General features: G+C 39.9%; 1 protein-coding gene across 8 annotated transcripts in view; it reads left to right on the plus strand.

Moving 5' to 3' along the window:
• The window catches only part of mast2 (microtubule associated serine/threonine kinase 2), a 524,270-nt gene that overhangs the window by 415,740 nt on the left and 80,844 nt on the right, over positions 1-27,686 (plus strand). For all 8 annotated transcript variants that reach the window (XM_038794189.1, XM_038794190.1, XM_038794191.1 and 5 more), the window contains 3 exons: positions 3,000-3,078; positions 14,019-14,173; positions 26,392-26,467. In XM_038794189.1, the coding sequence (XP_038650117.1) occupies positions 3,000-3,078; positions 14,019-14,173; positions 26,392-26,467 (310 nt within the window). The remainder of the gene's footprint in view (positions 1-2,999; positions 3,079-14,018; positions 14,174-26,391; positions 26,468-27,686) is intronic.

The following is a 27,686-nucleotide window of genomic DNA, read 5'->3' on the forward strand; positions in this document are numbered from 1 at the left end:
AGCAGCTTTTGCATTTGTGATGCTCTTCTCTTGGGTATTATTAGTGAGGACTACTTCGAATGGCATTTGTTCTTCTGCCAGATGGCTCATGTTCAGTGCCACTCTGGCCCAGTTTCAAATTAGAGCCATGTTTCAGAGATATCTGTAATATTTAATTTCTCCTGCTATACATCTAGACTGTTATTGCAATATTTTGTTTCTAGTGTTTTCATAATTTACATTAAACTTTTTAAGGTCCAAGTAACTCAGTACAGGTACTTATGTACCATCTTCTCTTTGTTCCATTCCTTATTCTTAAAAGTATCTGACTTTGGTACTGGCAGTGGCATGTATAGCTCTGCTGTTCTGCAAAGTGAAGGTCTTTTGTAAATGAGTGACTTTGAACAGATGGCAACACGGTAGTAAGGAGCATAAATAAACCAGGAGGAACCAATACCCAACTCTTATGCTGTGAAGCCAAGCAAATCTAGGAAAGCTTCCAATTCTCTCCACTCAGCACTTTGTGTGCAGCCACCGTAGGTGAGGATCAATTAAATCAATTCTAGGTTAAAAATAATATTATGATTCCGGTAGAGACCAATAACTTTTTTTTTTAAATTCAAACTTCCCATGAATGGGCAAAAAGATCATAAAACCTGATTTCCAGTTTTAAGACTTTTACTTTATCGAATAAACTAAAAACAACATTGACTAAATACTATTTTAGTAGGCAATTTATACTCTAAACTACAGAAAATAGTTCCTATTTAACATAGAAAATGAATGAAAAACACCCGTTAGACTTGAGTCTGTCCCCCCCAAGTAGACACTTTATTCTGCCAGAACCAGTCCACTGTGATGCTTGGTTCCCGAGGGCTTACTTCCTTTATTTTTCTTTTAAAGCCAGATAACTTCTAATCCCAGAAATGACTTTCACAGTGAAAGTTAGCCTGAAGATCACTCCCTCTAGTGAAAGTTAGGTGAATCTTTCAGTCTTGTTAAAATTTTCTTTCACCCTCCTCTCTCTCTCTTCTCTCTCTCATTCTTGTAAATTGAACCTGTGTGGGAGGGTCAGTGATATTTTTAAGAAAACTTGTGATTAGATTCTGCAATGACTTGCTATGGACTCTTCTGTTCTCAACACCCATCTCAACATGAATCACATTGGCCTTGTGTCCAGGTAGAAATGCTATAAAGCTATCCTTTAGACTCTCAGTTCCATTCTATTTTGAAATTAGATAGGCAATTTAAAGTATAACTACATACAAATCCTGAAATTCCTCGCACCTCTCTGAGACTTGGAACGCAAGAGTCTATTCACTGTTAGCACAGCTGCCCTGATAATTGTTTACAGTGTGAATATCTTGTGCCTTCTTCTCAGTAAAACATCCTGGACCCCCTTTAACCTTTCGTAGCCAAGCTTTTTGTCAGCACAATTTAGAACAGGTCACATGATACCCTTCATTCCTCCATTTAACCCAAAATTGAAGAGACAGGTCCAAAACACACTAATGTTATGAAACCTTGAATTTGTAACAATATTGTGATAATAATTGGCCTCCCTGGAGAACTGATTTGTAGCTGCTAAGAACTCGCAAAGCTTCACTCCCATCTTTATAATCCAGCAAACGTCATTTGAAAATCATTGAAATCAGACTATTTTATATATTGTGGATTATAAATAACCTGAGCATTCTTCAGTGGTTAATATTCTTGTTTGCCAAAGTGATTCATAATATTGAGTCTACTTTCCTGTAAGAATTGGTTGATATCTTAAAGAAAGCCCAACTACATTAAAGTTTATACCTCCTATTCTGATATTTTGTTGTAAATCATCAATATATACATTTAATCTAGATTCTTAAGGACAGAAATATACTGGCTCAAAGTTCACAGCTGTGTTTTATGAGCAGCATGAACCACTACTATGTGCTCTGTCACCATAGTTCAAATGGCCTGTCATGATTTCTCTGCATGTAGTGTAGCAAAATATTTACCATAGTTTGGTTGAAAGCTCCAGCCAACAGTGATGCTGAAGAGAGGATTCAAGTTTAAGATGAATACAAATAGAAAAGGATTGAGATACCTGTAGTACTTTGCTGGTGCGAGGCTAAGTCAACAGTCTATTGCCTGATTCCAAAGCTTATAGTTCATTGATACCAATAAAAGATTTCAAATTGTTTACAGGCAATCAATATAGCTGAGTCATCTCAAACTCCAATTACTATTTTTTCATCTTTAGCAGAAACTGAAATGTTTTCAGTGAAATGCCCTCAAAAATGAAACATCCCTGACATTTAGGCTGAAGAATCAAAGTGGGCCAAATCTCTTTATTATAGCTAGAACCAGAAATACACATGTTAAAAGTACACATGTTTATGGGATAGTGGGGGGTTAGGGCAGAGGGTAAATTCATAGAATTTACAGTGCAGAAGGAGGCCATTCGGCCCATCGAGTCTGCACCGGCTCTTGGAAAGAGCATCCTACCCAAGGTCAACACCTCCACCCTATCCCCATAACCCAGTAACCCCACCCAATACTAAGGGCAATTTTGGACTCTGAGGGCAATTTATCATGGCCAGTCTACCTAACCTGCACATCTTTGGATTAGCAGCACAAGTCGACATTGATCCCCTGTCACACTTTTTTTAAAGAGCTGAGGCTGTCGCCGAGTTTAAAAAATAAGGTTTTGCCATTTTTCTTTCACTTCCTTTAATTTGCCGAACCTCGGGTATTAAAATCTGGCTGAAAGAATAAACAAGATCCTGAAGCTGTTAACCTCATTGGTGTGAGGGATGATGCTGTCTTTCTGTATTCAGTCCTGGAATTATACCTGATCTCTGCTTTATAAGACTCACTGATGGGATAATTGTAATTAGGAATTCACTGGATGGGACAGAGTATTGGAGTTCAAGTATTGCCTTGTGCGGAAAATCTTTCATCTGTTTGAAGATTATTTGCAACTTGATAAAAGCTTCTACCTTGTCACCATTCTGTATTTTTTCTTTCCAAATCTCCAGAACTGATGGACGCCGATGGTCGCTGGCCTCCCTGCCTTCTTCTGGATATGGAACCAATACACCCAGTTCCACAGTATCTGTATGTATTAATTATTTTTCATAGATTATCACTAGTAGCAATTGATTGAGCACCACCACACACACAAAAAAAATGAGCAGTAGCACAGTGGTTAGCACTGTTGCTTCACAGCGCCAGGGACCCGGGTTCGATTCCCGGCTTGGGTCACTGTCTTTGTGGAGTCTGCACATTCTCCCCGTGTCTGTGTGGGTTTCCTCCGGATGCTCTGGTTTCCTCCCACAAGCCCTGAAAGATGTGCTGATTAGGTGAATTGGACATTCTGAATTCTCCCTCAGTGTACCTGAACAAGCGCCGTAGTGTGGCGACTAGCGGATTTTCACAGTAACTTCATTGCAGTGTTAAAGAGTATTATTAACTGTATCTTGTGTTCTGCTGATACTGTGATCCTGTGGTCTCATATTGAATCATAAGATCATATGACAATACAGCGAAGCAGGAGACCATTTGGTTTATCATACCTATGATGGGTCTTTGAAAGAATGTTCCAATTAGTTCCACTTCCCCGATCCTTCCTGCAGCCCTGACATTTTTTCTACTTTAAGTATTATCCAACTCCCTTGTAAGTATTATTGAATCTGCTTCCACCACTCTTTCAGACAGTACATTCCAGATTGTGGCAACTCACTGAGCAAAAGCTTTTTTCCTCATGTTGCCACTGGTTCTTTGGCCTGTGATCTCTTGTTGCTGTCCCTTCTGACATTGGAAAGTTTCTCCTTATTTACCCTCTCAAAACTCTTCATGATTTTGAATATCTCTATCAAATCTCTGCTTAACCTTCTCTAACAAGAACAACCCCAGTTTCTCTTGTCTTTCCCTAGAATTAAGACTTTCATCCCTGGTCCCATTCTCTTAAATCCCCTCTGCACATCCTATCAGGCCTTTGTGTCCTTGTTAAGGTGTGGTGCCTAGAATAGATCCCAATATTCTAACTGGGGCCTAAAGATTCAGCTTAAGATGCCTTTGTCACAACATTTTCAACTTATTCTGCCACCTTCTTTCACAGGGGCTGGTTTAGCTCACCAGGCTAAATCGCTGGCTATTAAAGCAGGTCAGCAGCACGGTTCGATTCCCGTACCAGCCTCCCCGGACAGGCGCCGGAATGTGGTGACTAGGGGCTTTTCACAGTAACTTCATTGAAGCCTATTTGTCACAATAAGCGATTTTCATTTTTCATTTTTTTTTCATTTCTGATACTTGTATGTATAAACCTTGGGGTCTTTCTATTACTACAGCTATTTTAAAATTGAATCACCTGGTTGCCACTCTTCAATCTTCCTCTTGAAATTAACCATTTCACACTTTTCTACATTTAATTTCACCTGCCATGTATCTACTATTTCACCAGTTTGTCTGTCCTTTTGAAGCACTATCTTCCTAACTTTATTATATTTCAAAGTTTGCTGTCCTCGGCAAAGTTTGAAATGATGCGCAAGATACTCAAGTCCAGGTAATGAATATATAACATAAAGAGTAATCGTCCCAACACAAACCTCTGGGACAACATCTTTGCACACTTTGCTTCTGTCTGGAAAAAGAACAGCTTATGATTTCTCTGCTTTCTATCCTTTAACCAATTTCATATCCACACAGCCAATCCTCTCTGATCCAATGTTCTCAATTCTGCTTACACTTATTTGGTATGTTACCAAACACCTTTGAAAGTCCATATATAAAATATTAATTGTAATACCCTAAATCTTCTATCTTATTTAATTGAATAATTCAATCAAACCAATCAAAGATAATTTGCCTTTAACAAATCAATGCTGGCTTTCATTTACTTGCCCATATTTTTTCAAGTGCCAATTAATTTTGGCCTGCATTAATGTCTCCCTCCAATGCCATCAGGCTGACTGACCTGCAGAATTTATCTGCTCCCCGTTTTGAGTAGAGATGTAACGTTTGAAATCCTCTGGTACTCTGGCACCACTCGGTATCTCAGGAGAATTTGGAATATTGTGACCAGTGCCTCCACAATTTACTCCCTTCAGCAACATCGAAAGCAGCAGCACGGTAGCATTGTGGATAGCATAATTGCTTCACAGCTCCAGGGTCCCAGGTTCGATTCCAGCTTGGGTCACAGTCTGTGCGGAGTCTGCACATCCTCCCCGTGTGTGCGTGGGTTTCCTCCGGGTGCTCCGGTTTCCTCCCACAGTCCAAAGATGTGCAGGTTAGGTGGATTGGCCATGATAAATTGCCCTTAGTGTCCAAAATTGCCCTTAGTGTTGGGTGGGGTTATGGGGATAGGGTGGAGGTGTTGACCTTGGGTAGGGTGCTCTTTCCAAGAGCCGGTGCAGACCCGATGGGCCGAATGGCCTCCTGCCCTGTAAATTCTATGATAATTCCATTTGCACTCCGTGCCTTTCCTTTTTGATCCTGTTAATCTTTCAAGTATATCATATCTATTTTTAATCCTCTCCAATGTCTCTACTGCTTCCTCCTTCACAGAACCCCCTTTCTTTTGGGAAATAGGTGCACTCATTTAGCATCTCAGCCAATGTCCTCTGCAAGATCACCCTTTTAGTCTCAAATTTGCCCTACTTTTCTCAATATTCAGGAGTAGGCAAATAGCTCCACCATTCAATAAGATCATGGCTGGTCTGATTGTGATCTCAACATCACTTTACTATCTGGCCCCATAACCCTTGCCTTTCTTGTCGATCAAAATCTGTCTTAACTCAGCCTTGAATATATTTAATGACCCAGCTTCCACTGATGTCCGGGGAAGAGAATTTCAGTCGTCTCTGTCTTAAATGAGAGACCTCTAATATTGCAACTGTTTCCCCTAGTCCTGGATTCCCCCAAAAGGGGACACATCACCTCAGCATCCACTTTGTCAAGTAACTTCAGGATCTTATCTGTTTCAATAAGATCATCTGTCATTCTTCGAAACCCCAACCTGCTCAATCTTTCCTCCTGAAGTAACCCCTTCATTCCAGGAATCAGTCAAGTGAACTTTCTCTGAACTGCTTCTAATGCAATCATATTCTTTCTTAAGTGGCTTCACTAATGTCCTGTACAGTTGGAGCAACACTTTTCTACTTTTAATACTCAATTCCCCTTGAAATAAGCACCAACATTCCTTTTGCTTTCCTAATCACTTGCTCTATCTGCATGCTAGTCTTTTGTGATACATGTAGCAGGACACCCAAATCCCTCTGTACCGTAGAGTTTTGCAATCTTTCTCTGTTCAAAAATGTACTGCTTTTTTATTCCTCCTTCCCACATTACACACCATCTGCCACATTTGTATCCACTCCCTTAGCTTATCTAAATTCCTTTGTTTATTCTTTATGTCCTCTTGACAGCTTACTTTCCTATCCACCTTTGTGGCATCAGCAAATTTAGCTTATACTATTGGTCCCTTCATCCAAGATGTAGATTGTAAATAGTTGAGCCTGACTTTCCCTCATACTCTAATTTCTCGCTCCTTATTATTTTTTTTTGGTTATTCTTTTCTGGTTTCTAAAATCTGTCCAATACTCTGCCCTACCACTAATGTTTGCAATATTGTACACATTTTCATTTAATTTCATACAGTCCTTAACTTCCTTAGTTAGCCACGGATGGTACATCGTTCTCATAAAAGTATTTTTTCTTAATGGAAGGGAAACTCTTTGCTTAGAGTTATGAAATATCTCCTTAAACGCCTGCCACTGGTTCTCGATTGTCTTACCTTTTAACCTATTTTCCCAGTTCACTTTAGCCAACTCTGTTCTCATACCCTTCTAATTGCCTTTATTTAAATTCAGACAACAGTCTTCGACCAGCACTTCTCATGCTCAAACTGAAAAAGAAATTCTTTCATGTTGTGATCACCATTGGCAGGAGGCTCCTTTATTATGAGCTCATTAATCCTGTCTCATTGCCCATTACCAGGTCTAAAATAGCCTGCTCCCCGCTGACACTAGAGTATACTGCTCTAAACAATTGTGCTGAATATACTCAGGCTACCTTTGCCCAATCCAAATGAAGATTAAAATCACCCATGATTATTCCAGTACCTTTTTTTTACAAGCCTACAGCTCATTATCTCTGAACTGACATTCCTTAAGCTGTAGACACTTACTGCAGATGCGGATGCCATGGCAAACTCTGGTGTCCATTATACCTACATACTACAGCTGCAACATATGCCCTGCTCTTATTGTGTTGTAATTAACTAATTAATTATTTTATTACATTTTAATTAATGTCGCAAGTTCTGCTTGTGCTTATATTCTTATATTCTATTATTTCAATTATTGTTACACTTACCTCGATTTAAATTCAGTAATTTAGATGGGCAAGAAAGAGAAAATACTCACCAACTGATCACTTACTTTAGGTTACCCTCCATTTCTGCTATGCATCTTGTGTCTTCTAATGCTACAGGAAGTAGACATTCCCACGTGAATCAAATTACTGACTTTCTTACTCGGCTGAGCCGACGTCACACTGAGGTGTAGTCTTCTCTCCGTGTGTCCCCTTACTCTGTGTGGTTTGCAAACCTATCTCCCTTTACGCAGCACTGATGATTAATTCTAAGTTGCAATGCTAGCTCAGTTTCCTGCAGAAATTTCCGATTTTGCACTCGGTTCATGTTGCACCCGGGGCCTAGTCTCCTTTCTGTCCGACCCCTCACTCCCTTTGACTACCTATTTCTATACTTTGGTTTCCTTTTATGATAGCTGCTCATCTATTCTCATGTACTCTCTGTCCTAAATATTCCGATACTTTCAATATTCAACTTGGTTCTGTGTCATTTTATGAATCTCATATTCATAAGCCACCTTTTCCTATTTCATTTTAAGCTCTATATCTTAAGTCATCCAGCGTGCTCTAGCTTTGCATATCATTCTTTTCCCCCGCATGAGAATGTGATTAGTTTGCAACTGAACTATCTGTTCTTTGAGGTCTTCTAATACTCACCTACTGTCTCACTTGTCAGTCTTTGATTCCAGTCGACTTGGGCAAGATCCCTTACCAACTCAATGAAATAAGCCCACCTCTAGTTGCGAATTTTCATGTTGTTTTCTTTTCCTTTTCTATAATTACTCTCAACCTAATGGCATTATGATCTTTATTTCGCAAATGTTCCCTCAGGGAAATATACTCTACTTGCACCATTACATTATCCGGAATTAGATACAAACACTGCATCTTTCCTTGTTGGGCTTGAAACATATTGCTATAGGTAGTTCTGTTGTACACTTTCAGAAATTCCTCCCCCTCTTTGCTCTTTGCACTGTTATTTTCCTCATCTATACTGCAATTGAAGCCTCTGATTATCATCACTCTAAAGTTCTTTCATCTTTCTGTAATTTGCCTGCAAATTTGCTCTTTCTCCCTCTCAACAAGCATTCACCCCTCCAACAACGACGCATAGTATGCACCAATTACAAGATGCAATGCAAGAACTCACCAAGTCTCCTGCTACAGCACCTTCAAAACCCACAGCCAATAACATCTATCAGGACAAGAGCAGCAGGGAACACCGTGATGGAACCATCACCACACACCACTACCTGAAGGTTCCCCTCCAAGCTGCACACCATCCTGACTTGGAAATCTGTTGCATTCTTTCAATTGTTGCTGGGTCAAAATCCTGGAACTCCCTCCCTAACAGCACTGTGGGTATGTCTACACTACAATGGGGGGCAGCACGGTAGCATAGTGGTTAGCATAAATGCTTCACAGCTCCAGGGTCCCAGGTTCGATTCCCGGCTGGGTCACTGTCTGTGCGGAGTCTGCACGTCCTCCCCGTGTGTGCGTGAGTTTCCTCCGGGTGCTCCGGTTTCCTCCCACAGTCCAAAGATGTGTGGGTTAGGTGGACTGGCCATGCTAAATTGCCCGTAGTGTCCTAAAAAGTAAGGTTAAGGGGGGGGGGTTGTTGGGTTATGGGTATAGGGTGGATACGTGGGTTTGAGTAGGGTGATCATTGCTCGGCACAACATCGAGGGCCGAAGGGCCTGTTCTGTGCTGTACTGTTCTATGTTCTAATGACTGCAGCGGTTCAAGAAGTCAGCTCAGCATCACGATAGAATCCCTACAGTGCAGAAGGAGGCCATTTGGCCGTTTAAGTCTGCACCGACCCTCCGAAAGAGCACCCTAACAAGGCCTACACCCCCACCCCATCCCCGTAACCCAGCAACCCCACCTAACCTTTTGGACTCTTAAGGGGCAATTTAGCATGGCCAACCCACCTGACCTGCACATCTTTGGACTGTGAGAGGAAACCAGAGCACCCGGAGGAAACCCACACAGATGGGAAGAAAGTGAAAACTCCACACCCAAGATCAGAATTGAACCCGTGTCCCTGGCACTGTGAGCCAGCAGTGCTAACCACCATGCCACCCTACCTCAAAGGCAATTAGGGGTGGGCAATAAGTGCTGCCCTGACCAGTAATGACCACACCCCTTGAATGAATAAATCTTACAAGTCTATTTCTGGCTAAACCACCGCAGGAGGGAAAGCCATTTTTCCTGCAAAGAACAGGAGAGCACTCACTAGGGGGGATTACTGCTCCAGGTCTTAAACAGTTAAACAGTTTCAGTTACCTTCTAATGGAAGATTGTTTGTGTAAGATGCTCAAAACCAAACCTCCTACATTTTCAGCGTAGATCCTTATCTAAGGCATCCTAAAAGAGCGTCTAGGAGTTTAAACTTACTCAATGTAAGAATACACAGTTTATTTTTCTAGTGGAAGTTTATTGTAAGATATTTCAGAATATAGAAACAAACTTCGAGATCTTCAAAATATAAATCTGCTAACCGTTCTTTGTTATTTGCTAACAGATTATCTTCTTTAAGAGACGGATATATTTAAACATGGAAATCCGAAAGCATGTTGTATCTTTACCTAATACATTTCTAAAAAGGGTCATAGGCACATACTCACAATATCTCAAGAGACTATGTTTGATGAAAAAGCCTAGGAATAGAACACCTTGACTGCACTCTCCTTGCAGGAGGGAGTGAGCGATAGCTCTGTGAATCTGTCTCTTATACATTTTCAATATCTTTTATATAGCCTCTTTTGTGACAGCTGTAGCCATAGTTGCAATCATGTAATTAAAAGGGATTTATGTTCAGTGAAACCAAGGATCTTTTACTTAGGCTCTTTGTTCGAAACAATTTAATTAGTTTAAGGGCGAGATACATGTTTTTCCCCATGTGCCTAATGGCTTCAAAAGAGATACTTGTGCTATAATGATTTTTACTCTACTTGGGTTAAACACACTGTACATCAGCTTTAATTTATGGTTCTTACAAGCTTCTTTATTTTAATCTGAATTCGGGGATCAGTGTGATATTCATCACATAGTATAAAACACAGTGTAATAGCTCCTCCATTGTTGCTTAATTCTAATCAAGTTGGTTCTGTCCTTGCACCTTAAATTATATAAACTCTTTCTCATGTTGTAAAAGTATATTTGATCAATATTTCTCTCTCTTTAATATAATTATAAACAGGAACATTAAATGCTCATCCCACCTCTTGTTTGATTAAGGTCTGTGTTAATGCCACTGCATCATAATCCCATGTGGTGGCTTGCATGTTATTTAACACATTTTAAACTGTTATCCACATATGCTCTAAACCCGCCTGTTCGCTACACATTTCCCTGTCTGATTCCTCCTATTTTGAACTACTCTTTATTTTAATGCTGCTTTTATCGTAGCCCTTTGTGCCTCTTATTCTTCTTCTCTCCCGCAATTTGTGTTTCCATCCTTATGGTAAAATCAGAGCATGTGGAAAATATTTACTAATGTTTTTTCTAACACTTACAAGTGCCATTCTGTTTGCATATTAAGTGATTCAATATGTGCTGGCAATAGCAATGACAAATTAACCGACTTCTTTTGATTTTGGATACTGATTATTCAACCTGGTGTGTTGATGTAATTGGCGAGAGCAATCTCCTCTCATTGTAAGCATTTTGAGAGGATCACTGATTGTTCAATATTACCAGTTGTTGGTGTCAATTTTGAAAAAATCCATTGCAGCAAATCAAGGGCTTTATTTCAATTACCAGTTGTGCTCCAAATGCTCTGCATTCATTAGTAGTGAATATCGGGAAATGTTTATTTTTTACAATTATTATTAATGCCGCTGCCAAACATTTAAACTATAATTGTCTTGCATGATGTACACTGAGTGTTGAAAAACATTGTGAAGTTCATTGTGCAAGAGATTGGTCCTGGATTAAAAACATTTGACCATGCTGCCAGTTTTCATCTGACCAAATCCTGTATTTTTCTTTAAAATGATTTAAAGGAAAAGTAGTGATCAAATCAAAATGGCTCAAAATCTGGAATAAAAACAGAAATTGCAGGAAACGCCTGCCAGTCAGCATCTGAAAAGATGGTTCTAACAATTCTTATATGTACACCTCGTCAGCCTTTGAGTTAATTGGGCATTTTAGTACGGATGGGAAAATATAAAAAGGGGAGATGAGGTGACGCTATAACCTACAAACACGCCAAATGCATAAAGAAATTTAAATAACTTATTATTAAATAACTTTAAAATTTGTTAGTAGTTGGGACAATTAATGCCAGCATATAAAAATGTGCAAATAGTTGGTAGGAAAAAGACAAAGGAGAAAATTTAATGCATAATAAAAGGATGAGAAACAAGTGGAGAGGACGCTCAGTAGAGCACATACCTCTGCTGTGTGTATTAACTCAGCATTCTTACTGTTATGCAACTCCCCCTTGAGGCTTTTTCTTGCCTGCTGGATCACTCAAGCTAAAAAAGAAATTATTTTGTTAAGAGTTTGCTTCTCGCGAACTAGGCTTCAGGCCCATCTACATCTATTAACCTGTTCTGAAAACTCTGCTCATTTTAACAGCTGTGCCAAATTGCACCTCAGAGGCAACCCACAGCATTCTAAAACAATCAACAACATTCTAAATTAAACAACCCACAACATTCTTCAAAAAAATTCAATTCACTCTATCGCCCAATGTTAATAGATTATTTCAAAAAAATTAATCCAGATCCGCATCTCGCCAAAAACGAATCAGGTCTTCCTTGGGCTTTCCCTTCTCTGTGTCCCAAGTTTCGGTGAAATCCATCTATTAGTTTTTGAGATATATTGTTTACAAACAGACTAATAAACAGGGATGATAAAATTAGGTGGTGGGGGTAATAAAAAAAATAAAGTTTAGAAAGACCAGATGATGTCGAAAATTGAAGCAAATACAGTGGTTCTGCCAATCACGCAAACAGAAAAAGAATGGATCCACACCACAGACCCAGACCCCTGCCAATGTTTTGAAGATTATTGATACAAATGTCCATTTCCTTATGATGCCAGCAAACTGAGACACCAGTTGGATCTGCATGATTTCAATCCCAACCCCATCAGCCTTTAAAATTCTGTTCCGTCACTCCACTGACTCGCGTCAGTGAGCTGGTGTTTAGCCCCAGACAGGTAGCGATTCTACTGCCAAGCAACAATAGTAGAGCATCTCTTTTGTCCTTGCTCTAAAAATGATTTGGGGCATAGAAATAGCAAAAGGGGCAGCGAAACTGAGACACCTGATGTCAGTATAAAGATTAAGATTAGGAAAAATGTTAGAGGAAGAGGCTTAAGATGATTGAGATGGCTACATAATGAAGAAGAGTTCAGATACTTGGTGGGGTGGACACCAAGTCCCTCAGAGGAAGGGGGAGAAGGGTTGAAGCGGTGGAAGAAATCTTGCAAGCTCGAAACTCATTCCATTGGGCTATGGCATTTGCTTAAAACAGATCTTTGAGGATCAGAAAAAGGACAACAGAGGACATGGTGAAAATCCAGCAATGAATAAGTGTATGAAAGTGAAGGGGCAGCAAGGATTGGCACGTCGGACTGCACTCAAAACTATTTAAGCCTACGATTCTTAATATATCAAATGAAAAAAAAAGGTTTTGTTGAACAATTGGATGAGATGAAGGATGATATAGAACTAACAACCAGAGTAGCCAAGGTAGGAATTGAAGAGAAGAGGTCAGAAATGTGTATTTGGGCCATTGGAGAGGGTGGATTGTGCTGAGAGTATTGAGAGCAATAGTCAGCCACGTTGCATAACTCAAAGACGTTGGTGGTCAGGAGTGGATCCAAAAGGAGAAGGGTGAAACTTAAGCTGGCATCCAGTTGGGGTTCATAAGCAATGGAGGCAGGTGTTGAAAAATAAGGTATGTCTAAGAGAAACACTTGGAAAATAATAGTCAAAGGCAAGAAAATGAAAACCATGAAGCTAAATAGTATGCAAGAGATGAAGAGAAAACAGAACAAAAATATCAAAACTTTCTCAGGACTGACGTTCAAGAGAGAAATAATGGTAAAATGAAATAATAAATAAAGTTCTTTGGGCAAAGAAAGAACTGCTCGTAGACCTCTTCAGTCTGAAGTGTGGTTCCCTTGGAATTAAAACAACCCTGCTAGAATAATTAAATGGAAATGATGATGGATATTATGGATCTGTAGACTTTTAATTGAATCCCTGTATGTAGATTTTTGAAACATTTGCTGTGAAAACTAGAAGCAACATTATTCTACTTATCTCCCAGAATGGTTTTCATGTTTAAAAAAAGTATGTGTGTTTGTATATGCATATATATATTATATATGTTTCATGCGCATGTGCATTTCAGCAGCTGTGTTTTAAGAAAAAATATGCTGCCTTCAAATTACATTTTACTTTTGTAATAAATGTCCTTTGCTTTACAGGGTTAACTGTGATGTAATCTATAATTGTGTTGGTTTGTGGTGCCAACATCAGTCAAAATTTGATGTAGCAAGTGGCATAATGTTCATGAAATTAGCAGATTTCTTTGATGTTTTAATTTTGCCTTAAATGCTTTTTTTTTCTTCTTAATTCTTTCACTTCCATGCTCTTGTAATTTAGAGCAATGGAGTTGAGACTGATGAGAAATAGTACTTAGAAAGATTTTGTTTACTGCACACAGTCATCCTGCTCATCACAGGAGAAACTTCACCAGCTGCCATACCAGCCCACCGCCGATGAACTGCATTTCCTCAGCAAGCACTTCAGCACCGAGAGCATCACAGATGATGATGGACGACAGTCTCCTGCTATGCGTCCTCGTTCACGCAGCCTCAGGTTAGTACTATAAGAATATATCTTCATAAGCGTGCCAGCTAAATGGAATATTACTTCATTGGATTACAGCAAAATAGGCTGAATGCGTTTGCTTGAATTTCAGTGCATCTGAAGTATTGATTGTTTTATATAATGATCATCTAAGATTGAGGCTGCAGTAATTTTCAGAGAAGGCAAGCGTTTACAAAGCCGACATTCCTTTTTATAAACCTTCAGCTGATGATTTATAAATATTTAAACACTAAAATAATACTTGCAAAGCAGGATAGTGACATTGAGTGACAAGAAATGGCTTCATCTGAATGTTTGTTAATGGGTATTTTTGTGATGCAAGACAGAGATATTTAAAAATGTGGTCTTGTTCAAATATTTGAGTTCAATATGTGAGCCTTCCAAAAATGGATTAGCAAATTCAGATTCAAGGATTGATGAATATACCATTTCCCCATCCAGAGCTTACTTTATTTTGTCAATTCTTCTTATTTTTGGCTGGACTCCTGGAGAGTGTGCGGTCATGGTCAAAATCCAGTTTTGTTGCATTTCACATTTGTTGAATGCTTTTCTTAAACACAACAATCTCCATGATGAATGTAATCAAGTGCAACATGAGATTTATAGTAATTTGAAAATTCCCTATAAGAACAGAACTTTTCGATGCTTGTCCTATTAATAACCCGACACTCCAGTGGTGGCAGTCATTCCCAATTGGTGATGTCCCAGTTTTAAACATGTACACTCTTTTCACCACCCTTGAATAAGACAGTTATTTGCGTAAAATTCCTTGATGTTTCCTGTGATGCTTTGAAATTATTTTAGGAGTCTGACACTTACAGTTTGGAGTTTTTCTCGGAAGCAAACAGTACTGCTTTGTTACAAAACTGTCAGGAAATATAATTTGGTTATTTGTTTGGTGCAGACCAAATGAATTTAAAATTTATTTCAGGATTTTAATTTTGGCCCATTAGGCCAAATTAGTAAGTCACTTATTATATGTTGACTATTATTTCAATAAAAGTTCAATAATTGGAGCACCTTTAAACCATGAATTACAAAATTGATTGATTTGATTTATTGTCACGTGTACCGAGGTACAGTGAAAAGTATTGTTCTACGTACAGTCCAGACAGATTGTTCTATACATGAAAAAACAGGACATACATAAATACACAATGTAAATACATAGGCACAGGAATAGGGTGAGCATATGTTGTGTAGACTACTCAGTAGAGAAGATGTGTGAAAGAGATCAGGTCAGTCTATAAGAGGGTCATTCAGGAGTCTGGTAACAGTGGGGAAGTAGCTGTTTTTGAACCAGTTAGTGCATGTTCTCAGAGTTTTGTATCTCCTGCCCGATGGAAGAAGTTGGAATAGAGAATAACCCGGGTGGACACGGGCTTTGATTATGCTGCCTCCTTTCCCAAAGCAGCGGAGATGTAGACAGAGTCAGTGGATCGGAGCGGGTTTGCGTAATGGGCTGGGCTGTGTTCACGACTCTCTGTAATTTCCTACGGTCTTGGACCAAGCAGTTGCCATACCAGGCTGTGATACAGCCGGATAGGATGCTTTCTATGGTGCATTTGAAAATTTGTAACAGTCAATGTGGACATGCCGAATTTCCTTAGTTTCCCGAGGAAGTATAGGTGCTGTTGTGCTTTCTTGTTCGTAGAGTCGACATGGGTGGGCCAGGACAGATTGTTGGTAATGTGCACAACTAGGAATCTAAAGCTATCAACCTCAGCACCATTGATGCAGATAGGGGTGTATACGATAATTTGCTTCCTGAAGTCAATGACCAGCTCTTTAGTTTTGCTGAGATTGAGGGAGAGATTGGTGTTGTTACACCATGCCACTAAGTTCTCTATGTCCCTCCTGTACTCTGACTCGTCGTTGTTCAAGATCCAACCCACTATTGTTGTGTCAGCAGCAAACTTGTAGATGGAGTTGGAGCCACATTTTGCCACACAGTCAAAACCTGTTCTTATAGCCGTAGTATTTATATGGCTGGACCAGTTCAGGGATTTCTGCGGAAAGTAACTCACCATTTAACTCCGAAACACCTACAAGGCTCAAGTCAAGAGTGTAATGGAATACCTACCTGCTTGATTGCAGCTCCAAAACAAATTAAGAAGCAAGACAGCAGCCTGGCCATTATTTTAAAATACATTTAGAGTACCTAATTATTTATTTTCCAATTAAGGGGCAATTTAGTGTGGCCAATCCACCTAACCTGCACATTGTTGGGCTGTGGGCATGAGACCCACGCAGACACTGGGAGAATGTGCACCAGCCAAGCCATTTGATTGGCACCCCATCCACCACCTTCAACATCACTCCCTCCACCACCAATGCACAGTGGCGGCAGTGTGTAACATCTGCAAATTGTACTGCAGCAACTCGCCTGACTTGGAACGATATTGCCAATCCTTCGCTGTTGCTGGGTTAAAATCCTGGAACTCCCTCCGTAACAGCACTGTGAGTGTACCGACATCACACTGATTTCAGTAGTTTCAGAAGGCAGCTGTCCATCACTGTCTCGAGTGCAATTAGAGATTGGCAATAAATGCTGGCCTAGCCAGCGATATCCATACCTATGGTACAAAGAAAGAAAAAAAAAAACAATTTGTTGCCTTGCCATTGGTATTCTCCATACTTACTTTTTTCCTATCCTTTCCTCCGATATTTTGTTTTCATTGAGTTTGCTTACGTTTCTTTTAAAGTTCCCCATGTAAACCAGAAACACACGGTAATGCTTTCTGGCCATGGACAGAGGTTCAAATCCTAACACCGCAGCTTGTGGAATTTGAATTCAGTCAATGAACCTGGAATATAAAGCTGGTCTCATTAATGGTGACCATTACAACTATTATCAGTCATTGTAAAAACCCACCTGATTCACTAATGTTCTTTGGGTAAGGAAATCTGCCATCCTTTCCCGATCTGATCTATAAGTGACTTGAACCCACAGCAATCTGGTTAACTCTTAACTGCCCTCTGAAATGGCCGAGCAAGCCACTGAGTCCAAGGGCAGTGAGAGATGGGCAATGAATGTGGGCCTTGCCAGGTACGCCTTCATCCCATGAAAGAATAAAGAGAAAAAAAGGATTTGGGTTTTTGAGTTAGGAGACAGTTTTGTGAAATAAATTTGTTAATTCAGGAGGTATATAATTTTGTGAAGTGATGCAAAGACACTGGAGATGGTGTAAAAAAAAAAGGTTCAAAAGGATGAGTCCAAAATTGAGACTTACTCTTCTGGGAAAACTAGAACATTTTTCTCCAGAAAAGTAAAGACTGAGGGGAGTCCGAATGTTGGCTTTGATACGCAATGTAAAAAAGGCATTTCCACGTGTGGAGTAAACTATAATGAGGGGGCATAAATATATAATAGTCACTAATAAATTCAGTGAAGAATTCTATGAAAACTACTTTACCTAGAGAGTGGTGACAATTTGGAACTCGCTACCATATAGATTAGGTGAGGCAAATAGCATAGCTCCCTTTGAGTTGATGCTAGATAAACACATGAGGGGAGAAGAAATAGAAGGAATTGCTGATGGAGTTAGATGAAGAGGGGTAGGAGGAGATTAATGTGGAGCATTATTGCATAGACATTTGAACCAGACGGCTTTTTTCTGCACTGCAGATGCAATGCACTGGATTTTTATGGAGGAGTTGGGAATGCTGTGTTGGGAAACTTGCCCACTCAGGAGACTCAACTTTTAAACGGCCCCCTGCCTGCTGCATTTTCGTTCCCTTCAGATGGGGCTAGAATGGGTTCAGAAACAGCAGTTGAGGCAGGCTGGAATGTCCTCCCACCATTTGCTGGGACATCGGTCCAGTTTTGATGATGATGTCAAGCCTTCAAACCCTTCAACCTGATTCTCCTCCATGTCCCTCACGTTCCCTCTGCCCACTCCACGCCTCATGAATGCTTCGCAGACTCTCATCAAGTATTCTCAGGCAGACCTCAGGAGCTATGTCTTTGAAATGGAGATGAAATAAAACTTGTAACAATCTAAGAGAGCTCTCACTAAAGCACTGCTTGGGATCTCTTTTGTAATATTCTGAAGTGATTTAAATGTTCAGTCCTTTTAAAATGATTTTAAAAACCCTTCCAACAGTTTTCACAGTGTCTACTTAAAAATAAATTCAGGGGCAGCACGGTGGTTAGCACTGCTGTCTCACACGCCAAGATCTCAGGTTCGATCCCGGCTCTGGGTCACTGTCAGTTGAAACTTGCACATTCTCCCTGTGTGTTTCGCCCCCACAACCCAAAGATGTGCAAGGGATTGGCCATGCTAAATTATCCCTTCATTGGAAAAAATGAGTTGGGCACTCTAAATTAAAAATATAAATTCAGGTATAAAACCCATTTAAAAAATGTTAAACCCCTCAAGTAGGTAATCTTTGTAAAACTGAACAACCAAACATTTGTTTTACTGACCAGGACACACAATCTTTTAATAATCTCTTAAAATTGGCAATTGAAACTGAACACAGCCCCCTGCTGAGATAAGTGATTCTGAACCTTGTGAAACTCATCGCAGCATTCATAATTGTTTCAGCTATAATGATGAATCCTGGGAAATGTAAACAGCCTTTTTTAAGTTAGACCAGATGCCCTGTAAAGCAAATCAGTCCAGGAGCAGGTAACTTTTTTATTGTCCAAGTGAAAACTGTTGAAGGGTTTTTTAAATAATTTTAAAAGGACTGAACATTTAAATCACTTCAGAATATTACAAAAGAGATCCCAAGCAGTATTTTCTTCAGTTTTGAATGTGCAAGAACACTTATCCCAAAAATACTCTAAACCATTTCAACACTTACATAATGTAACAGTATTACCTTCGTAATAGTCAGTCACTGCAGTAAAAATACATCTAACTTTGAATACAAATTTATAACTGTTGAAACTGAAAGCCTGTCAATTAAAGAATTCAGGGGCAGTTGACTGTTTCTTTTGGCTCCCAGCTTGGGAATGGAGTTCCTCCATGGTTCACACCTCCTTTGAGCCGCCGTGTACCACATATTCTTACTGAAGGGGCCTGACTTTATTAAATTTGCGAGGAGAGTGTTAAACTACCCAAAGGAGCCAGCAAGGGGGTTTGTGGGGGGAGGGGGTAGGAGTGCTATTGCGAGTTGACTGCAATTTTGCGCTGACAAAAATTGCTAGAAAAGGACAGAGGAGGGGAATCCTGAAATCTGGTCCCGACTGCCATTTTTCAAGGGCTCTCCTGTCGGCCCAACTCAATGCAAGTCCAGACCAATGTAACTATTGTACAATGCACACAAAATAATATAAAGTTTGACAAGCTTTGTTCCTTGCTCATTCTTGAAATCTGATTTTAAAATACGATTTCTACTTGGCTCTGCCCGAACATAAGGGGTTGAATTCTCCGCCATCAGGATGCTCCGTTTTGCCAGCAGCCTGGGGGTTTCCCGACGGCATGGGGTAGCCCCATGATGAGAAACCCCATTGACTAGCCAGTGAAACGGAGAATCCTGACGGCATGCCACACCAGACATCTGGTGTGGCGGGGGAGAAACCCGCCCAACAATTCTGAATCATGAGCATCAGTTGAATTTCACATTTGCAAATGTAGAGATTTGCACAACTGAATGGAATAGGCGGAACTAAATCTGAGAGATTGATGTCTTAAGAACTTCTGACGTGGCAAACTCTCCAAAATTCAACACCACGGGCGAGATTCTCCGCAAATACGGAGAATCGTAAAGGCTGCCGTGGGACAGGCCGTGATCCACGGCAGCCTTCACGGCCACTTCCGGGGCCGATTCTCCCCCCTGGGCGGGGATAGGAGCGCGGCCCCGTGCGTCATGGTGGCGCGGCCTTGATGATGGTCTTCAAGGCCGCACGTCAAGCGTCACGGCGGCTGACGCGGCCGATGACGTCAGCCGCGCATGCGCAGTTGGCGTCTTTCTCCTCCGCCGCCCGGCAAGACGTGGCGGCTTGATCCTGTCAGGCGGCGGAGGGGAAAGAGTGCGCCTGTTTTGGACGCTGGCCCGACGATCGGTGGGCACCGATCGCGGGCCTGTCCCCTCCTGAGCACAGTCGTGGTGCTCCCGTGCCAATCGGGCCTCTAGATGCCCCAAACGGGCATCTGGCGCCCGTTTCACGACGGCAGCGAGCAGGTGTGTTTGCTGCCATGGTGAAACGGGCGCGAAGGCCCGGCCGCTCCGGGGGGGGAGAATAGCGGGAGGGCGTGAAAAATGTCGGGAGGCCCTCCCGCTATTCTCCCACCCGGCGTGAGGGGCGTTGAATCGCGCCCCACATTCATGATTTTAGGTCTATTCTTTCCACACTTGGCTGCACCAGCTTGGCACCAGCGTATAAAACAGTTGCGTTTTCATCTCTGTGTGAATTCACTTGCATTTGCCATTATTTTCCCTCTGTTCTATTCCAAGACGTATTCTTTTATGCACGGCACTGAGTCAGGCCAACTTGATTTACATTTTTTAAAAAATCTACAGCATTTAATTTCACTTCACATCCACATTCACCAAAAGTGATCAAATTAAACAGCAAGTGAAATTTCAGCATTGCCCTGAAACCCACAAATCATCAGCAGATAAAATAGTCCTGAACTTGATTGATAACAATGCAGCAGGCCCCTCTCTGCAACTCTCCTCTCGACGGCATTGCTCTGTTGGTGCTGCTGCATGGTCACTGTTTTACCTGTGCTTCACGCTGCAGTAAAATTCCATTTGTGAATGCTGACCTTGCTCCCTTGAAAACTCTGCTTTCATAGAATACGCTTGCTATGTGCAGTGCCCTTGACTGAGACAGCTGGCCAGTCAGAGAACCACACTCCTGTCAATGATGTTGAAAGGTCAACGAACTACATTTGAGCAACGGAAGGGTCTTGTGCCTCATGAGCCATTTGTTTGCCACAATTATCCTCGTGACTTGCCGTAGAGTAGCAGAGGTGTAGTAGGTGGCTTGACTAAGGACATTGCACAGTGCATAGTCCCTGAAGAAAGATAAATCAGAGAACAATATCAAGAAAAATTAGTGCTACTGGCAGGATTATTGGGAAATTAACATGAGTACCTTTGAGGCTCAAGCCTTTGTTGAGAGAGAGGATTTGACTCTTCGAGACTTGAAACAGTTTCAAAAAGATGATTTACAGGCTAGAGCTGAGCATGTGGGGATTAATGCAAGATGAGGAGCTAAGAAGGACAAAAGAATTGGCTACTACCTGTGGCTGAAGAAAAACTACAAAATATGCTTTTTATATTTTTAGCGAATGTACCTTTGGATTATGATTGTGACCTGTGTCCTTCAATTAAACTGCCAGTCAGCAATGACGTACAATCAAGCTGATATCAAATTTTCTAAACTTTGTTTTCAACTTGTATTCTAAATACATGTGCCTGCTTCTGTCACCATAGCATTTCTGCTGATTGATCTCCCCCTGTGCTTCATAGAAAATGAGTTCCCGTGTTGAGTAGGCGGCGGCCCCCCAATTGGGGCTCACCAGCGGGGCTTTAAAGTTTGACCCAAGACCGGCAGTTCCCGGGCTGTGACGTTTGTTGTGTAACCACGGCTGTGGCTTTATTTGTGTTGGAGAATAACACTACTTTACCTTTTAGCCTGCGCCTCCGGAAATTATTACAGAAATCTCGTGAGGTAGTTGGAGAGAGAGGGAGGACGAAGAGTCCACATTTGGGTCTCCTCTTGTCAGTGGTTCAGCTACTTGTCCTCTTACTGCAGAGAAAGCAGAGGCTTAAAACACACAGAGTGGGCCTGACACATGACCCTCACCCAATGACTCAAACATGGCCATTATGAGTGTACTCCTCCTCGTAACTTAATCAGTTCACACATTGGAATACCCCTCACTCAGCCAAGGTCTCATTGTTTAAGTGATAGGGTGTAAAGCATATTCCCATTACAGCTTGATGAGTTCATGCCTGGGAACACCCCTTTGAACACTTCAAGTAGCCTTGATGCCTTGCTAGTGGGAACAGGATATGTGGCTCATCATATTCTCATTGTCCTTGATGGGTCTTTGCAGGTATGGCGTTTCCATCTCAGTGAGTTGGAACATGGAATATCCAGTGATGGAAATTAGGTAGCCACCTTTGCCTGCTAGCGCAAGTCACTTTTAGTCTCTGTTTTTAAAAAGTTCAATTGTGGTTTCCAGCCAGTCGATTAAAAATCAGTATTTGACATAAAGCACATTTTTATGTCATTCCATATGAAAGGTGCTATATAAATATAAGTTATTGAAGAATTAATGCTCTGTTCTTATGTGGGAAGAAGGAACAATATGACTGTTACACAACTATCAAAGTAATTCACTGTTAGGATATAGATGACTAAACTGCTGCTCAAGGTTCATTGTTTGACAACATTGAAATCTGATAATTAGATTGTTACCTTGCAATTCACTCCCACATCCAGGATTATACAATTATTACAAACTCATTCTCCATTTTCAGTATTGAAAAATAATGTTGTGCAGTATCATCATTAACTTTGGAAAATTATAGTGCAGCAAACTGATGATTTTTAGATGAGAGTCATAATTCTTTTACCTCGCATTATAGTGACATGTTCTGTGCAGTGTTTTTAGCATTCATAACTGCACTCTATTGGAATAACATCCTTGACCAAATAAAATATATATTTTTTGTTTATTAGATAGCATGGAATATAAAGTGCATTAGTTGTACAGCTTATTGTGATAGAAGTAATTATTGATTTATCATTCTCAAAACCAGAAAAAGTGGAAGTTATTACCCCTTTAAAAGGTGGAAATTTGCAATAGACGAGCAATATTTTCATTTTTCAATTAATTAAAACCTGTGCCTATTATACTGCTTTAATGACTATAAACTAGCTGGTCTAATGCCACAGTATAAAAGACTTGTTTACAATTTGCTGACTCCACTCCTGCCTTTGCAGTCATTTATTCCATAAGATTGTTGTCCAGTCTTATTTTGCTCTTCCCATTTCTCTCATGGTTTCATGGTTTATACTCGCTATGTGCTACAAGCGCATGATCAGTTTTGTTCACAATTACGCTAGATAGAGACGGTGTGAAATAGAAGTCAAGATTGTAAACTTCACATCAATAGTTACAACTGTCCGAACTACAAAAGGACATTTTACGTAGAGTGGGTCATAACATAACTTGCATACAGCACCTTTTAATATAGAAAAGCACCTTGGGCTGTACACTTCACCAGTGTAAAACATTTTCAACTCGCCTCAGAATAAATATTTAATCAATTTTAAATCAATCATGCTGTTAGCATGTTTAGGCTCATTTCTAATGATAACGATATTGTATTTTAAAGTCTCATTCTATAAGTAACTAGTAGTCAAGTTTTGTACTCTCCTTATGAATTGTCCAATAATGGACCAGAGAAAGACAATTGTTGTTATTAATTTATTAGGCAAGCCCTAACTGAGAAATTACTTAAATGTCATTACTGTCTAATAGATTTATAACTCTGAAGGATGTTACTGGGAGGGATACGACAGCATGCTCACTCAAAGATGAGGTCATCAACAATTTGTCAGATTTCCTTAAATTCCATGCATCATTTCCAGGGTGGCAGGAAGATTGATGAGGATGAAAATAAAATTGCTGCATGATATTGGAGATGGAATTTATGAAGCATAATGGTGGCATTTTCCTCCCTGGGAGGAAAAAGAAATGGGGGAAAAAAACATATTCCTCCTGAATTCTACTCGGAAGATGCTTTTGAAAACACAACTGAGCTTTTACTCTTGGAGGCTATCAACATTGCATTAAGACTTAAAATAAGACTATTATAATTTTCCTTTTTTTTTTTTTTGCAATATATTCAAAAGGCATGGCAAATAATAGAACCTAATGGAAGATAAATATAAAAGGTGCAGACTCTTAAAAGGGAAAAACGTGGGAAAGGTTATATTTTTCTTTCAATTCTGGTGCCTGGTTTCAATGTACCTCAAGACCACATGATGAAAATCTCGAATTATAGTGAGGACCCAAAAGAAGCCTATATCACAATGCCACTCATAATTTGACACCAATTTTGCAATCTTCATTTGAGTCTTGATTGCTGATATGGGGAAACACGTGTTAAACTAGTGCTGAGAAAAGAACTCATGAGATTAGAATTAAGGCACATTGTTGGGAAGAATAGGAGTAGATCTACATGACATTTAATAGTTTTGCATTCTGGGATCTGGAACCAAAAGGAAACATAGTTGCTAAATTAGTAGCAACATCGTTAACTAGCTGAAAACAACAACTTGCATTTCTATAGCTTCTGCCATAGTAAAGCACTCCAGGGTATTTCACAGGACTACCATAAAATAAATTTGACACCGAGCCACATAAAATATCAGGACAGGTGACTAAAAGCTTAGTAAAATGGGTAGGGGTAAGGAGAGCCTTAAAAGAGACAGAAAGCTACAGCAGCAGAGATGTTTAGGAAGGGAATTCCAGAGGATTTGATTTTGACATCTGTAAGCACAGTTGCGGTGGTGGAGAAACCAAATTGGAAGAAATCTCAGAAAATTCTAGGGCTAAAAAGAACAAGGCCATGGAGAAATTTTAAACTAGAATAAGAATTTGAAAACTGAGGCATTGCTGGACCACAATATAAGTCGATGAGCACGGTGGTGATGGGTGAATGAATGGTGCTGTGAGGTTGGATGTGGGCAGCAGAATTTTGTGCCTACTCATGGAAGATAGAAAGTTAGGTCTAAAGGCAACAAAGGCACTAATGAGGGTGAGCAGATAAGCTGAGACGGGTTGAGTCCAACAATGCAACGGAGGTGGAAGTAGGCGGTTTTGTTGATGTCACAAATATGTAATCGAAAGCTCGATGGTCTTAGGTGCAGCTGCTACTAAGCTAAGAATCAGAAGGGGTTATTGAGAAATTACACATTGAGTTCCATAATATCATAAGTATAAGTAATATAGATGGCAAGAAATGATGCACAAAGCAAGGGAATATAGATGACACGTATTGAATGGATAGTGCTGAAATAGCTGAAGCTGACAGTGGAAGACACCTAGGAGTCAGTGCACTCAATGCTAAATATGTCCAAACAACAAAGGGCAGCAACCAACAAAGGCTGTTGAACGACGTAGCCAAACAGTTGAATGCATGGCAAATTTTATCGTGATCTATAACCTTGAATACTGCATCTCGTCTGGCTACCATTAAAAACGACTGACGTTCAAACAGAAGGCAGTGCAAAAAAAAACTTTTACCAGCCACAATGTTATAGGTTATGATAAAGGACTGGGGAAGCCTGGGCTTTTCAGCCCGGTCGCGAAATCCGAGAAATGACCTTATGCAGTTATTTATTTCATATTTATTTATTTCTTGGGTCAGTACATTGGTGATTTGTTTAAACCCCCGATAAATGCTTTTGAGTGGCTGAACAGTAACCTCAAAAGGCCAACTTGTGCGTGACCTACGCGTTATCCTTTATAGAAGATAGAACATACAGTGCAGAAGGAGGTGCTGCATAGTTTAGGAGAACATTGTCATTGTGCAATAAACAAAAATATGCTTTGTGGGATCTGACAGAAAAAAAGAGTTTCATCTAATTTCTTCATGATAAATTGGATCAGAAACTTGGTTCCCTGAGGAACAAAACAGCTGAAATAAAACTGACCTAAGAAATAAATCAATATGAAATAAACATGATAAAAATGTCAGCTTTTCCTTGCTATAAGTTACATTGAACTACAGTTAAATTATTAAAAAGTTGTGGTGTATTATGCAAAAAGATTGTCCATCAGTACATGAAAGGGCACTTATTGCCACCTTGTGCTGATGCTGATCATATCTGTAAAATTGGGCCAGGTGTCCATTTTCCAGCATCTGTTTGTAGTGTTTGCTGGGACGTGTGAAATCCAGATGCATAATGAAATGTGAATGGGGGCAATGCACTAACATTCGCTCTTCTAAAGAGCTACAATGAATTTTTAAAAACTGTCTGCCTTTTGCTCTTTATTCAAGCAATTAGCCATGTAATTACATTTCTGATTGAGTAAATGTGGTCTGTAAACAGTTTCTCATGACATAATGTGTTACTCAGGCAAGTGTCAGATCCAGTTAAGCTGCAAATTACTCTTGGTACAGTTACTGATGAAATACTGACGTTATTCCTAAAAATGCAATACATTTAATATGGCTTGTTATTTACACATTTTGTCTGTGTACCTTTACTTTTAAAATCATAGTCCCGGACGATCCCCTTGTTTCTATGACAATGAGATAGTTATGATGAACCATGTGTATAAAGAAAGATTTCCGAAGGTGAGTACTGATCAACTTTTCAAAGGCATCTCGTTAATTCAATATTTATATGCATGCATTGCTTATGATGTATTTGTTTGTTATCTATGTAGTAAATCCATGAATGTCTGCTCTCATTCAACATATCTATGCATAAATTATTTGATTAAAATATTTAGAAAATTCAGTAGACTTTAGTGCTACTGCCCTTTAGTTGCTTATAAAGGGAGAGGTATCTAGAGAGTTTTCAAAGGTTCCTTAGAATATATTTATTAGTGTTCCAATATAACATTTATGATACAATGCTAATACTCTAAAATGCTTAGACATTCTGTAAGCAGCCCCATCTGTTTTTGTCCTATAAATCAAATCAACTGGATGGTTATCCAGTTACTCTGGATAAAGTTACTCTGCTTGTAACTCCTGTAGATCCAATATTAGAATTGTTTGATCCAACTTTATCAAAAAGGAATGTCAGCTTTGTTGTCTCCATCTCCAGTGATTGCTTCTCTTTATCATTTACCAAAGTTGTCAGATTTTCTATAAATCCTTCTTCACATCCCTCTTTTATCCTGATGATACACTTGCTAATTCTCCTCCGGAGTAAATTGTTGTTTTTGGCTCATTTTTGCTTCTAGCTAAATAGCAACAATGACAACTTGCATTCGTATATGCATGTAACATACTAAAACATCCTAACAAAAGCGATATCAAAAAATACATTTTTGGCATGAGCTGTAGAAGTTGATACAAGAAGATCAAAAGCATGATCAAACAGATAGGTTCTAAGGAGCATCTTAAAATGAGAGAAGAGGTAGAGTAGCTTAGAAAGTGAATTCCAGAGCATTGGGCCAAGAAGGTTGAAAACACTGTTGCCAATGGTGAAGTGATTAAAATCCAATCTTGCTATATTTTGGTAGTTGGATAGCAATTTGCGTAAACAGATCAACTCTTCTATGAATTAAAACTTGCATCTTCATTTGCCTATACATATTTTCAAGATGAGCACTCCACTTTTGCCACAATCTTCATGTCCCTCAATCTTTGCTTCTATTTACAGTCTTTGATCTTTTAAAAACTGAGCTTGATTTACTGCAACGTGTTCTAACCAACCTTGGTGACATCCTACACTTTTGGCGTTGAATGTTTGCTCTGTCTTCTCAAAGGAAAATCTAATCAGCCAAATGAAAATCCTATTCAACATTCTGTTTTGTCTTTAAAAAAACGGCAAACAGATTGT

The sequence above is a fragment of the Scyliorhinus canicula genome, chromosome 4 (genome assembly GCF_902713615.1).
Source record: "Scyliorhinus canicula chromosome 4, sScyCan1.1, whole genome shotgun sequence".
In the NCBI taxonomy this organism is placed as follows: Eukaryota; Metazoa; Chordata; class Chondrichthyes; order Carcharhiniformes; family Scyliorhinidae; genus Scyliorhinus; species Scyliorhinus canicula.